This window comes from Mobula birostris, unplaced genomic scaffold (genome assembly GCF_030028105.1).
Source record: "Mobula birostris isolate sMobBir1 unplaced genomic scaffold, sMobBir1.hap1 scaffold_689, whole genome shotgun sequence".
NCBI lineage: Eukaryota > Metazoa > Chordata > Chondrichthyes > Myliobatiformes > Myliobatidae > Mobula > Mobula birostris.
The window spans coordinates 184,905-200,264 of NW_027278408.1; the positions used below are offsets into that span (position 1 = coordinate 184,905).

Sequence of the window (15,360 nt, forward strand, 5' to 3'; positions counted from 1 at the left end):
GTCCTAGACTCCTCCACTGTAGGAAACATCCTCTCCACATCCACTCTATCTGTGTCCTCTGGTCCTAGACTCCCCCACTGTAGGAAACATCCTCTCCACATCCACTCTATCTGTGTCCTCTGGTCCTAGACTCCCCCACTACAGGAAACATCCTCTCCACATCCACTCTATCTGTGTCCTCTGGTCCTAGACTCCCCCACTGTAGGAAACATCCTCTCCATATCCACTCTGTGCCCTCTGGTCCTAGACTCCCCCACTATAGAAAACATCCTCTCCACACCCACTTTATCTAGGGCTTTCAATATTCAATCAGTCTCAACGAGATTCTCTCGCATAAACTCTGGTGAGTACAGGCCCACAGCCATCAAACACTCATAGTTTAACCCTATTGATCCCAGGATCATTCTCGTGAACCTTCTCTTGACCCTCTCCAATGCCAGTACATCCTTTCTTTGACTGAAAAGCTCCAAAACCTGGGCTCCTGTACCTCCCTCTGCAACTGGATCCTCAAATTCCGAACCAAGAGACCATAGTCTGTGCAGATTGGAAATAACAATCAACACAGACACACCTCAGGGATGTGTGCTTAGCCCACTGCTCTCTTCTCTCTCTCTACACCCAATACTATCTATAAATTTGCCAATGACCCAACTATCGTTGGCAGAATCTCAGATGGTGACCAGAGGGCGTACAGGAGTGAGATATACCAGCTGGTGGAGTGGTGTCGCAGCAACAACCTGGCACTCAACGTCAGTAAGACCAAAGAACTGATTGTGGACTTCATTCCTCAGTGTCAATATCTCTGAGGACCTCACCTGGTCCCAACGTATCAACGCAGCTACAAAGAAGGCACGTCAGCGGCTGCATCTCATTTGGAGATTGAGGAGATTTGGTTTGTCACCAAAGACACTCACAAGTTTCTACAGATGTTACCATGGAGAGCATTCTGACTGGCTGCATCAACATCTGGTGTGGGTGGGCTACTGCACAGGATCAAAATAAGCTGCAGAGAGTTGTAAACTCAGTCAGCTCCATCATGGGCACCAGCCTCCATAGTATCCAGGACATCTTCAAGAAGCGATGCCTCAGAAAGGCAGCGTCCATCATTAAGGGCCAAGATGTCAACTGTCCATTCCCCTCCACAGATGCTGCCTGACCTGCCGAGTTCCTCTGGCATCTTGTGTGCATTGCCCTCCGATCACCCAGGACATGCCCTCTTCTCATTGCTACCATCAGGGAGGAGGTACAGGGGCCTGAAGACACACACTCAACGATTCAGGAACAGCCTCTTCCCCTCTGCCGTCCGATCTCTGAATGGACATTGAATCCATGAACACTAACTCACTACCTTATTTCTAATTTTGTACTATTTATTTAACTATTGTATTGATCCCCTGGGATCAATAAAGTATGACTATGACTATATATACACTATAATTCAGTTTTTTTAGTATTACATATTTCATTGTACTGTAACTTCAAAGACAACAAATTTCACAACATATGCTGGTGGTTTTAAACCCAGTTCTGACTCTGATAAGGGGCCCAAAACTGCTCTCAGAATACTCCAACTGTGGTTTGACCAATGCCTTATGAAGCCTCAGTGTGTGTATCCCAGTCCTGTGAAAATGAAAGCTACCGTTTCAGCTCTCTCACCGTGTTGTGGAAATCTTCGATGGTGAACTCGGTGAAGCCCTGGGTCACCAGGTCCTCTTTGCTTCTGGAGGCTATTGCCTTAAACCTGAGAAGGGAGGGAAACGTCAGACTTCACAGCGGAAGGGAAAATCGATCAACATCTATCACAGCCCGGCAAGTAGACACACACATGCAGACTGAGGGCAATGCACACAAGATGCCGGAGGAACTCAGCTGGTCAGGCAGCATCTGTGGAGGGGAATGGACAGTTTGGCCCAAGACCATTCATCAGGACTGGAAAGGAAGGGGGTGAGATGCCAGAATAAGGTGGTTGATTGGGGGGGGGGGGGAGGGAGAGCAGCACATGCTGGAAGGTGATAGGTGAATCCAGGCAGGTGCGGGAGGGCTGAAGTAAGAAGCTGGGAGGTGATAGGTGGAAAAGGAGAAGGAGGAATCTGATAGGAGAGGAGAGTGGACCACGGGAGAAAGGGAAGGACAAGGGTTACCTTGGGAAGGTGATAGGGAGGTGAGGAGCAGGGGTGGGGAATTGAAAACAGAGGGAAGGGGGAGGGGGAAAATTTACCAGAAGTTGGAGAAATCAATGTTCTAAGGCCAGGGAGGGAGGGAGAACTCCATGGGTGTGGAGAGGATGGGGAAGGAGATGTGGAGGAGGACCCCATGAGCGTGGAAGAGGGGGAGGGAGGGAGGAGAGCTGGGAGGACCTCGGCGGGTGTGGAGGAGGGTGTGCAAGGGGGCTGGAGGAGGGAGGGAGGACACTGGGGTGTGGAGGAGGGGGAATGGGCTCGTACTTCTGTAGTTCTTTGCTGTTGTCCAGGAGCGCCTCGAGGTGAGCGAAGCCGAACGCCCGGTAGAAGCAGTTCCCGTCGGGCCGGGTCTTGCGTATGCAGCAGTACCGATTGTGCAGGTCCTGTTCGGGGGGGAACAGAAGGACGGACATCAGGGGGAGGGGCGCCAGACCCCACCCGGGCAGGAAGAGCGGGGAGAGGAGAGGGAGGCTCTACAGCACGCACCAGATCCCTCCCCTGTGACCCTCACCTCTCCCCCTCCCTCTGTCCCTCAAGATCCCTCCTTGGAGCTCCTCTCCGCTCACTCAGCACTGTGGGGTCTCCCACCCCCAGCATCCTCCTCTGGTTCCAGTCACCCTCCTCACTCCTTGAGTCTTGCTCAACTCTCCCTCAAGCCCCTCAGAATCTCCCTCCTCCTCCTCCACCAGAATCTCCCTCCTCACCTCCTCCTCGGAGACCAGTCCTCCTTCCCACGGACTTGTGTCACCTCTGTCCTCTCCCTCTGAGTCTCCCTGCTCCCTGGATTCCTCCCATCCCTCGAGGAGACCCTCATCGGGCCTCTGCTCCCTCCTTTGCTGCCCTCCCTCCCTCGGGGAGACCCTCCTTGGGGTGTCGGGGGGGGTTAACAGCTGTAAAGCCTGATTTATACTTCTGCGTCAACTTGACACCGTAACCTATGCGCGTTGTGAGCATTTACGCTTCTGCGTTGGTGTGTCTGCGTCGCTCTGCAATTCGCGCACACACCTGCCTGCGCAAGGCTCCATGGTCATGATAGTCTTTCTCGGGGTAAACAAGAAGCGAGCGTCTTTTTCCCTAAAAGCGAAGTGTGTCCTCCATAATTTCGGAGGTCTGTAGAGCTTTATGGAAAGCATTGCAGCCAGAGTTCCTTCCCTGCCCTTCAGTCGCCCAATGGGAAGTCATTGCAGCGTAGGAGGAAATGCGATGCTACCAAGCGGACCAATCACAGTTCTCACGGTCCGCGTTGCTGCGACGCGCGGTTACATTTTGGGACAGGTGCGCGTCACAGCAACGCAGGTTCTGGCGTAGGGATCCGCGTCGGCTTTGCGTAGGGTTTGCGGCGGACGCAGTACTTACGGCGTGGCATTGACGCAGAAGTATAAATCGGGCTTAAGGCTGAGGACAGAGAGAGACAGCCGCCAGCTGGCTCAGTGCTGCTCTCTGGTGGCGCTGACTGGTGGAGCAGGCACTCAGAGAAACAGCAAACCTAGCCCTCACCAAGTTTAACCCTTCACAGACACGCTGCGTGCCGCCAGCAGATTGTTTGCTGTTCCACACTTTCGTGTTGGAAGCCTCTTTTATCAACCTTTCAACCTGGAGGCAATGGGCCCAGAACATAGGCCAACACACCCAGTGCAGTTCTGAGGGAAGAGGGGTACCGAGGGAGGGTCACACTGTGGGAGGGGTGGTACTGAGGGAGGGTCACACTGTGGTTGGGGTGGTACCGAGGGAGGGTCACACTGTGGTTGGGGTGGTACCGAGAGAGGGTCACACTGTGGGAGGGGGGGTACCGAGGGAGGGTCACACTGTGGGAGGGGTGGTACCGAGGGAGGGTCACACTGTGGGAGGGGTGGTACCGAGAGAGGGTCACACTGTGGAGGGGTGGTACCGAGAGAGGGTCACACTGTGGTTGGGGTGGTACCGAGGGAGGGTCACACTGTGGGAGGGGGGGGTACCGAGAGAGGGTCACACTGTGGGAGGGGGGGTACCGAGGGAGGGTCACACTGTGGGAGGGGTGGTACTGAGAGAGGGTCACACTGTGGAGGGGTGGTACCGAGAGAGGGTCACACTCTGGGAGGGGTGGTACTGAGGGAGTGTCACACTGTGGAGGGGTGGTACCGAGGGAGGGTCACACTGTGGGAGGGGTGGTACCGAGGGAGGGTCACACTGTGGGGAGGGTGGTACTGAGAGAGAGTCACACTGTGGGAGGGGTGGTACTGAGGGAGAGTCACACTGTGGGAGGGGCGGTACTGCGGGAGGGACACACTGTGGGAGGGGCGGTACTGCGGGAGGGTCACACTGTGGGAGGGGCGGTACTGCGGGAGGGACACACTGCGGGAGGGGCGGTACTGAGGGAGGGACACACTGCAGGAGGGGTGGTACTGAGGGAGGGTCACTGTGGGAGGGGTGGTACTGAGGGATGGTCACACTGTCACAGTGCCAGCCCCTGCTCTGGGGTGGTGTGTGTTCCCAGATGTCCCCAGGGAAGGAGCACGCGTTGTCTCGATTTCCAGGAATGAGGGAACCGTCGGGGCTCGGATGTTTTATAGAAAGTATTTTAATTTGAAAATATAAACAATTTATGTACTATTGGTAGTAGTTCAGATATGGAGCCATCAAATAGGCCTCATAGATTAACCCTTCCATTCCCAGTGCCACTCTCCTGAACCTGGTCTGGACCCTCTCCAGGGTACGTGCAGGGCATAAGCCTGCCGGAGACTACTCAGCCCATCGAGTCAGTACTGGCCCTCCAGGAGAGCAGTCACATCGGATTGCCCACTCCCCACAGCCCAGCCTTTCGGCCTCCCTGAGCTCTCACCTTGACCTTTAACTGGTAAACCTGGTCGTCCTCCGCGTATTCTTTGTAGAGCACCGACAAGTCCAACTTGTCTGAGACCAGCGGGTTCGTCGTTGCTATCTGAGGGAGAGGGCGCAGTGCTGAGGTTTTAGAAGGCATTGGTCAGACCGCAACCCAAAACCTAGAGGGCGCAGGTTTAAAGTGAGAGGGAAAGAGATTTAAAAAGGACCCAAAGGGCAGCTTCTTCACCCAGAGGGCGGTCAGTGTATGGAAGCTGGCCAAGCCAGGGGCGTTAAAAACACAAGGAGGAGCATCACACACAAAATGCTGGAGGAACTCAGCAGGCCAGGCACCATCCTGATGGTTTGGGCCGACGACCCTCATCAGGAGCGAAAAGAAAGGGGGGGGAATGCCAAATTAAGGAGGCGAGGGGGAGGGGAAGGAGGACAATCTGGATGGTGGCAGGTGAAGAGAGGTGGGTGGGGGCGGCGGGAGAGCGATGAAGTGCGAAACTGGGATGTGAGAGGTGGAAGCGGTAACGGGCTGAAGAAGGAGGAATCTGACCGGAGAAAGGGAAGGAGGTGGGCCACCGGGGGGGTGGTGACAGGCAGGTGTAGGGAAATAAAGGGGAAACGACCGGAAGCCAGAGAAATCGGGGTATTTGGACAGGAAACCATCACAGAAGGACACGGGCCGAGGGAAACGGAACTGGGTAAAATGGGAACGCTGGTTGGCAGAAAGGCCTGTTTCGGTACGGTGTGACTCTGTGGGGCTGACGCCGGGGGGAAGAGATCGGACTGAATGGTGGGGTAGGGCTGAGGAGCGGGAAGGTCTCTGCCTGCTTCTAGTTCCTGTGTCCTCGCCACACGACGGCCTGTCAGTGTGCGGGCAACGGGGAGAGGGCGCCAGGTGGGAATCCGGACAGGGGGTAATATTTGGTCTGCAAGGCCCTTCTCACCAACCTCCAACCAATTACCTGTCTCTCTCGACAGGCAAACACCTTCGGTTTCAAAGTTCTATTCAGAACACAGAAAACCTACAGCACAATACAGGCCCTTCGGCCCACAATGCTGTGCCGAACATGTACTTATTTTAGAAACTGCCTAGGCTTACCCATAGCCCTCTATTTTTCTAAGCTCCAGGAGTCTCTTAAAAGACCCTATCGTTTCCGCCTCCACTCCCGTCGCCGGCAGCCCATTCCACACACTCACCAATCTTTCCGTAAAAAACTTACCCTGACATCTCCTCTGTACCTACTACCAAGCACCCTAAAACTGTGTCCTCTCGTGTTAGCCATTTCAGCCCTGGGAAAAAGCCTCTGACTATCCCCAGTCAATGCCTCTCATCGTCTTATACACCTCTATCAGGTCACCTCTCATCCTCCGCCAATCCAAGGAGAAGAGGCCAAGTTCACTTAACCTATTCTCATAAGGCATGCTCCCCAATCCAGGCAGCATCCTTGTAAATCTCCTCTGCACCCTTTCTATGGTTTCCACATCCTTCCTGTAGTGAGGTGACCAGAACTGAGCACAGTACTCCAAGTGGGGTCTGACCAGGGTCCTGTATAGCTGCAACATTACCTCTTGGCTCCTAACCTCAGTCCCATGATTGATGAAGGCCAATGCACCATATGCCTTCTTAACCACAGAGTCAACCTGCACAGCAGCTTTGAGTGTCCTATGGACTCGGACCCCAAGATCCCTCTGATCCTCCACACTGCCAAGAGTCTTACCATTAATACTATATTCTGCCATCATACTTGACCCACCAAAATGAACCACTTCACACTTATCTGGGTTGAACTCCATCTGCCACTTCTCAGCCCAGTTTTGCATCGTATCAATATCCCACAGTAACCTCTAACAGCCCTCCACACTATCCACAACACCCCCAGCCTTTGTGTCATCAGGAAATTTACTAACCCATCCCTCCACTTCCTCATCCAGGTAATTTATAAAAATCACAAAGAGTAGGGGTCCCAGAATAGATCCCTGAGGCACAGCACTGGTCACCGACCTCCATGCAGCATATGACCCATCAACAACCACTCTTTGCCTTCTGTGGGCAAGCCAGTTCTGGATTCACAAAGCAATGTCCCCTTGGATCCCATGCCTCCTTAGCTTATCAATAAGCTTTACATGGGGTACCTTATCAAATGCCTTGCTGAAATCCATATACACTACATCTACTGCTCTACCTTCATCACATCCTCAAAAAATTCAGTCAGGCTCATAAGGCACGACCTGCCCTTGACAAAGCCATGCTGACTACTCCTAATCATATTATGCCTCTCCAAATGTTCATAAATTCTGCCTCTCAGAATCTTCTCCAACAACTTGCCCACCACTGAAGTTAGACTCACTGGTCTATAATTTCCTGGGCTATCTCTACTCCCTTTCTTGAACAAGGGAACAACATCTGCAACCCTCCAATCCTCCAGAACTTCTCCTATCCCCATTGATGAAACAAAGATCATTGTCAGAGGCTCAGCAATCTCCTCCCTCACCTCCCACGTAGCCTGTGGTATATTTTGTCTGGTCCCAGTGACTTATCCAACTTGATGCTTTCCAAAAGCTCCAGCACATCCCCTTTCTTAATGTCTATATGCTCAAGTTTTTTAGTCTGCTGTAAGTCATCCCTACAGTCGCCAAGTTCCTTTTCCGTAGTGAATACAGAAGCAAAGTATTCATTAAGTACCTCTGCTATCTCCTCTGGTTCCATACACACTTTTCCATTGTCACACTTGATTGGTCCTATTCTCTCATGTTTTATCCTCTTGCTCTTCCTGAACTAGGTGTGAAACTCCATCCCATCTAAACCCTTTGCTCTAGGGAGCTGCCAATTGATATTTGGGAAATTAAGATCTCCCGCCACAACAATCCTGTTATTATTGCACCTTTCCAGAATCTGTCTCCCTATCTGCTCCTCGGTGTCGCTGTTACTATTGGGAGGTCTATAACAAACACCCAGTAGAGTTATTGATCCCTTCCTGTTTCTAACTTCCACCCACAGAGACTCCGTAGACAATCCCTCCATGACTTCCTCATTTTCTGCAGTTGTGACACTATCTCTGATCAGCAGTACCACGCCCCCACCTCTACTGCCTCCCTCCCTGTCCTTTCTGAAACATCTAAAGCCTGGCATTCTAAGTAGCCATTCCTGCCCCTGAGCCATCCAAGTCTCTGTAATGGCCACCTCATCATAGCTCCAAGTACTGATCCATACTCTAAGCTCATCTGCTTTGTTCATGATACTCCTCTCATTAAAATAGACACATCTCAAACCATTGGTCTGTGCACATTCCTTCTCTATCACCTGCCTATCTTCCCTCTCACACTGTCTACAAGCTTTCTCGATTTGTGAGCCAACTGCCCCTTCCTCCGTCTCCTCAATTCAGTTCCCACCCCCAACAATTCTAGTTTAAACTCTCCCCAATAGCCATAGCAAACCTCCCCGCCAGGATATTGGTCCCCCTCGGATTCAAGTGCAACCCGTCCTTTTTGTACAGGTCAGGCCTGCCCTAAAAGAGGTCCCAATGATCCAGAAATCTGAATCCCTGCCCCCTGCTCCAATCCCTCAGCCGCGCATTTATCCTCCACCTCATTCTCTTCCTATACTCACTGTCATGTCTGAGTACACTCTACTCCTTTACTCTTGACCTTGTCTGCATGCTTTTATGCGTTGGCGTAACACTTCACAGTACAGGCGACCCGGGTTCAATTCCCGCTACACCCCGTAAGGAATTTGCACGCTCTCCCATGGACCGCGCGGATTTCCTCCGGGTGCTCCAGTTTCCTCCCACATTCCGAAGAAGTACCGGCCCGCAGGTTAATTGTTCATTATAAAACTGCCCCGTGATTAGGCCAGGGTTAAATCGAGACGATGGATGGTGCAGTTCAAAGGGCTGGAAGGGCTTATTCCATGCAGAATCTCAATGAATAAATAAACAAATAGATAAACAGTCAGACAAATAAAGAGATAGGGTCCAGAATGTCTCTGAGCAGTTGCAGAATATTCCTGAAGGGGAGGGAGAGCAGCCGGAGGTCATGGTACATGTTGGTACCAATGACATAGGCAGAAGAGGGGTAGAGGTTCTGCGCAGTAAATTTAGGGAGGAGGCTGAAGAGCAGGACCCCCAAGGCTGTAATCTCTGGATTACTCCCGGTGCCACGAGCTAGGGAAGGTCAGAACAGGACGATAGCGCAGACGAATGAGTGGCTGAGGAGATGGGGCAGGGGGCAGGCTTTCAAGTTCTTGGATCCTTGGAACCTTTTCTGGGGAAGGGCTGACCTGTTTAAGCGGGACGGGCTGCACCTGAACTGGAGAGGAACCAGTATCCAGGGAGGGAGGTTTACTAATGCTGTTGGGGAGGGTTTAAGCTAGATTTGCAGGGGAATGGGAACCGAAGTGAAGAGGCAGAGGATGGGGAGGTTGGAGCATAAGCAGAGACAGCTCGTAGGGAGTTTGAAAGGGGGGATGGCCGGATGATAGAACATAGATGTACTTAGACGGTCTATTGTAATGCAAGATGTATCATAAACAAGGCAGGCGAACTTAGATCAATATATGCAACTACGATGCTGGGGCCACTACAGAGGTTTGAATGTCTCAGGGGCAGGAACGGCTGCTGAGTGTGCTAGGCTTCAGATGCTTCAACAAGGACAGGGAGGGAGGCTAAAGAGGCGCAGGAGTGGCATTGCTAATCAGGGATAGTATCACGGCCGCAGAAAAGGAGGAAGTCATGAAGGAATTGTATACCGAGCCAGTGTGGATGGAACCCGAATCAGGAAGGGGGCAATAACTCGACCGGGCGTTTTTTATGGACTCCCAATAGTAAATAGAGATACTGAGGAGTAGATAGGGAGGCAGATTCTGGAACGGTGCAACAATAACGGTTGCTGTGAACTTTCCTAATATTGACCGGCATCTCCCCAGGGCAAGGGGTTTAGATGGGGTGGAGTTTGTTAGGTGTGTTCAGAAAGGTTTCTTGACACAATATGTAGATAAGCCTACAAGAGGAGAGGCTGTACTTGATCTGGTTTTGGGAAATGAACCTGGTCAGGTGTCAGATCTCTCGGTGGGAGAGCATTTTGGAGATAGTGATCACAATTCTATCTCCTTTACCATAGCCTTGGAGAGGGATAGGAGCAGGCAATTTGGGAAAACATTTAATTGGGGTGGGGGAAACATGATGCTATTAGGCAGAAAATTGGGAGCAGATGTTCTCAGGGAAATGCACAGCAGAAATGCGGCAAACGTTCAGGGAACATTTACATGGCGTTCTGCATCCGTATGTTCCATTGAGGCAGGGAAAGGATGGTAGGGTAAAAGAACTATGGTGTACGAAGGATGTAGAAAATCTAGTTAAGAAGAAAAGCTTATGAAAGGTTCAAGAAGCTAGAAAAGTTAGAGCTCTAGAAAATTACAAGGGTGCCAGAAAGGAGCTTAAGAATGAAATTAGGAGAGCCAGAAGGGTCCATGAGAAGGCCTTGGTGGACAGGATTGAGGAAAACCCCAAGGCATTCTACAAGTACGTGAAGAGCAAAAGGACGAGCCATGCAAGAATAGGCAGATGCAGCATGAATTCAGCAGAAGCAGGTCCTGTTTGGCAAACTTACTGAAGCTCTTTGAGGATATAGTGAGCACAGTGGATAGAGGGGAACAGATGGATGTTATTTACTTGGATAAGGTACAACATAAAAGACTTTTATCCATAAGATGAAAGATGCATAGAGTTGGGGTGATGTATTAGCGTGAACAGAGGATTGGTTAACCATTAGAAAGCAGAGAATTGGGACACATGGGTGTTACTCTGGCTGGCAATCAGTGGTGAGCGATGTGCCACAAGCATCTTTGCTGGGCCCACAATCATTCATGATCTACATTAACGATCTGGAAGAGGGGACCGAGCGTGGTGTATCTAAGTTTGCTGACGACACCAAATTGAGTGGAAAAGCAAATTGCGCAGAAGATACGCAGAGTCTGCAGAGAGATACAGATGGGTTAAGTGATTGGGCACCGGTCTGGCAGATGGAGTATAATGTTGGTAAATGCGAGGTCATCCACTTTGGAAGGAAAAATTAGAGAGCAGATTGTTATTTACATGGTAAAAGATTGCAGCGTGCTGCTCTGCAGAGGGACCTGGGAGTGCTTGTGCGAGGATTGCAAAATGCAGGTGCAGCAGGCTATCAAGAAGGCAAATGGAATGTTGGCCTTCATTGCTAGAGGGATTGAATTTACCAGGGGTGATTGATCAGTTTGTGGCCTAAGGTAGAGGGAGTCAATTTTAGAAAACCTAGCACACTTATTTTTCAACATAGTCCCCTCCTACATTTACACACTTAGTCCAGCAGTCGTGGAGCATACAGATCCCTTCTTTGTAGAAGTGGTCCACAGCAGGGGTGATTGATAAGTTCGAGGCCTAAGGTAGAAGGAAATGAGTTATACAGCTCTCGTTACATGCACGTGCAGTTCAACTCTGAGTGAAAATGCAGAAAGTTTGAAGTTAATAACTCATCTCCTTCTACCTTGGGCCACGAACTTATCACTCACCCCTGATGTGGACCACTTTCCAGAGGTCCAAGCCGCCGACTTCTACAAAGAAGGGATCCGTGTGCTCCACGACCGCTGGACTAAGTGTGTAAATGTAGGAAAAATAAATGTGGTAGGTTTTCTAAAATTGACTCCTTCTACCTTAGGCCACGAACTTATCAATCACCCCTCGTAAGATCAGGGAGGTCATGCTGCAACTATACAGGGTTCTAGTGAGGCTGCACCTGGAGTACTGTGTGCAGTTCTGGTCTCCTTACTTGAGGAAGGATATATTGGCTTTGGAGGCCGTGCAGAGGAGGTTCACCAGGTTGATTCCAGAGATGAGGGGTTAGACTATGAGGAGAGAGTGAGTCACCTGGGACTGTACTCACTGGAATTCAGAAGGATGAGAGAGGATCTTATGGAAACATATAAAATTATGAAAGGGGTAGATAAGGTAGAGGCAGGAAAGTTGCTTCCACTGGTAGGTGAGACTAGAACTAGGGGACAAAGCCTCAAGATTCGGGGGAGTAGATTTAGGACGGAGATGAGGAGGAACTGCTTTTCCCAGAGAGTGGTGAATCTGTGGAATTCTCTGTGCAATGAAGCAGTGGAGGCTACCTCAGTAAATACATTTAAGACAAGGTTGGATAGAGTTTTGCATAGTAGGGGAATTAAGGGTTATGGGGAAAAGGCAGGTAGGTGGAGATGAGTTCATGGCCAGATCAGCCATGATCTTATTGAATGGCTGAGTTGGCTCGATGGGCCAGATAGCCGACTCCTGCTCCCGTTTCTTGTGTTCTTATCTAATAGGACCAATCAGAAGTGATAGTGGAAACGTGTGCATGGAGTCAGAGGAGGTAGCAGACGTACTTAATGAATACTTCGCTTCAGCATTCACCAGGGAAAAGGACCTTGGCTATTGTGGGGATGACTGACAGTGGACTGAAGAGCTTGAGCATGTACACATTAAGAAAGAGGATGTGCTAGAGCTTTTGAGAAGCATTAAATCAGACAAGTTGCCAGGTCTGGACGAGATATACCCCAGGCTTCTGTGGGAAGTGAGTGAAGAGATTGCTGAGCCTCTGACAATGATCTTTGCATCATCAATAGGGACGGGAGAGGTACCAGAGGACTGGAGGGTTGCAAATATCTTTCTCTTATTCAAGAAAAGGAGTATAGATAACCCAGGAAAGTATAGACCCAGTGAGTTTTACTTGAGTGGTGGGCAAATTGTTGGAGATGATCCTGAGAGGCAGGATTTTTGGGCATTTGGAGAGACACAATCTGATTAGCAATAGTCAGCGTGGCTTTGTCAAAGGCAGGTTGTGCCTTATGAGCTTGATTGAATTCTTTGAGGATGTAACAAAACACATTGATAAAGGTAGAGCAGTGGATGTAGTGTATATGGATTTCAGCAAGGCATTTGATAAGGTTCCCATGCAAGGTTCATTCAGAAAGTAAGGAGACATGGGATCAAAGGAGACCTTGCTTTATGGATCCAGAATTGGCTTGCCCACAGAAGGCAAAGGATGGTTATAGATGGTTCATATTCTGCATGGAGGTTGGTGACCAGTGGAGTTCCGCAGGGATCTGTTCTGGGACCCCTCCTTTTTATGATTTTTATAAATAACCTGAATGAGCAAGTAGAAGGGATGGGTTAAGTTTGTTGAAGACACAAAGGTTGGGGGTGTTGTGGATAGTCTGGAGGTTTGTCAGAGGCTACAGCGGGGCATCGATAGGATGCAGAACTGAGCTGAGAAATGGCAGATGTAGTTCAACCCAGATAAGTGTGATGTGGTTCATTTTGGAAGGTCAAATTTGAACACAGATTATAATATTAATGGTAAGACTCTTGGCAGGGTGGAGGATCTGAGGGATCTTGGGGTCCGAGTCCATAGGACATTCAAGGCTGCTGCAGGCAGGTTGACAGTGTTGTTAAGGCATACGGTGTATTGGCCTTCATCAACCGTGGGACTGAGCTCAAGAGCCGTGAGGTAATGTTACAGCTATATAAGGCCTTAGTAAGACCCCGCAGAGCACTCACTACAGGAAGGATGTGGAAACCATAGAAAGGGTGCAGAGGAGATTCACAAGGATGTTGCCTGGATTGGGGAGCATGCCTTATGAGAATAGGTTGAGTGAACTCGGCCTTTTCTCCCTGGAGCGATGGAGGATGAGAGGTGACCTGATAGAGGTGTATAAAATGATGAGAGGCATTGACCGTGTGGATAGTCAGAGGACTTTTCCCAGGGCTGAAATGGCTAGCACGAGGGGGCACAGTTTTAAGGTGCTTGGAAGTAGAAGGTAGATGTCAGAGGTAAGTTTTTCACACAGTGAGTGGTGTGTGGAATGCACTGCCAGCGATGGTGGTGGAGGCGGATACAATAGGGTCTTTTAAGAGACTCTTAGATAGGTACATGGAGCTTAGAAAAGAAGAGGGCTACGCGGTAGGGAAATTCTAGGCAGTTTCTTGAGTAGGTTACATGGTTGGTATGACATTGTGGGCTGAAGCACCTGTAAACTGCTGTAGGTTTCTATGTTCTATAGATAGAGACAGATAGACAGACAGATAAATAAAAGTAACTGGCTTTTTAGATATAAACATTATGGACAAGTGTCTGTGTACCTAGTACAGTGGTCACTAAGTGTACAATATAATAAGATTATGAATAAATCATAAATATATTATCATAATAAGGCAATAATAATAATAAATGATACACAATCAATTAAGATAAATAAATACAGAATATGGTATGATATAATCCATAAAAAATACACATTCGGGGAAAGCACTACACTGGACATTCTCCAACACTGACAGGTGGAAGGAGAGGGTGTTGCACACCCGCTGCTGACCCAGTCCCCACACAACTCACCTCCTGTTGGATCCGGTCCTGCTGAGCCATGATGGCTTCATCATAGGCCAGGAAGTTCACTGCTACGGGGAGAGAGGGGAAAAATATTAACTCCTCCTGTCCAAAACTCCCTACACCCGCCCGATACAAAAACACCCCACACCCAACCCAAACAGAGGAGTGAAGTAAAGAGCTGGGAAGTTGCTTGGTGAAAGTGATAAAGGGCCGGAGAAAGGGGAATCTGATAGGACAGGACAGAAGTCCATGGAAGAAAGGGAAGGAGGAGGAACTCCAAAGGGCTGATGGGCAGGTCAGGAAATAAGGTGGGAGAGGGAAACCGGAATGGAGAATGGTGAAGCGGAGAGCGTGGGGTTGCTGTTTCTGCCAGTCCATGACATATGCTAACGATAACAAACGTGTTTCTTCAGAGGTAAACTGATTCCCCCCGCCACCTGCGGATCACATCCTGTGAGGCTACCCAGGCTGAATAGCTCCGAGAAAACACGTCATTGCAACGTCACGTTCCACCTTCAAAAGTATCAGCAGCAACATTTAGTTTTATAGGGCCTTGTCAGGAGATGGCGCCAGTGAGCCACATCAACACTGGGGGCTGCAGACCATACTTCTAAACCAGGGGTGACAAACTCATTTTAGGTCACCGGCCGGATTCGGCAAAATGCAACTTCATGCGGGCCGGATCAGTTGTGCACGCGTGTGCTCCCACAGCTTTCGATGCCTTCGTTTTTTCAACTTGTCTCAGTCTCTGCTATAACTACACAATGTTTCACTTTACCAATTTCATTTCTTATGAAGGAGATTGCCTAGCAAGCATTATTTTTATGATTGGCATTAACTTAGAGTCATAGGCTACAAGAAAGTTGTGATGAGAGAGAGAAAAAACGACACTATTTTGGCTAAGCTTGTTTTGGGAGCCACACTCTTTCCACTAATAAACCATTTGAAATCGAACAATAGCAGACACAAATGTAGA

The 15,360-nt window shown here is 49.8% G+C and overlaps 1 protein-coding gene across 3 annotated transcripts in view; it reads right to left on the minus strand.

Moving 5' to 3' along the window:
* The window catches only part of otub1b (OTU deubiquitinase, ubiquitin aldehyde binding 1b), a 39,792-nt gene that overhangs the window by 13,202 nt on the left and 11,230 nt on the right, over window positions 1-15,360 (minus strand). Inside the window, exons 1-4 of one of the 3 annotated variants that reach the window (XM_072250824.1) lie at window positions 14,391-14,452; window positions 4,999-5,158; window positions 2,445-2,563; window positions 1,657-1,741 (exon numbers count right to left, since the gene is read on the minus strand). In XM_072250824.1, coding sequence (XP_072106925.1) covers window positions 1,657-1,741; window positions 2,445-2,563; window positions 4,999-5,136 — 342 coding nt within the window. In that variant the 5' untranslated portion in view covers window positions 5,137-5,158; window positions 14,391-14,452. Of the gene's footprint in view, window positions 1-1,656; window positions 1,742-2,444; window positions 2,564-4,998; window positions 5,159-14,390; window positions 14,453-15,360 lie in introns of those variants that run through there. The other 2 variants (XM_072250823.1, XM_072250825.1) reach the window with 2 other exon arrangements.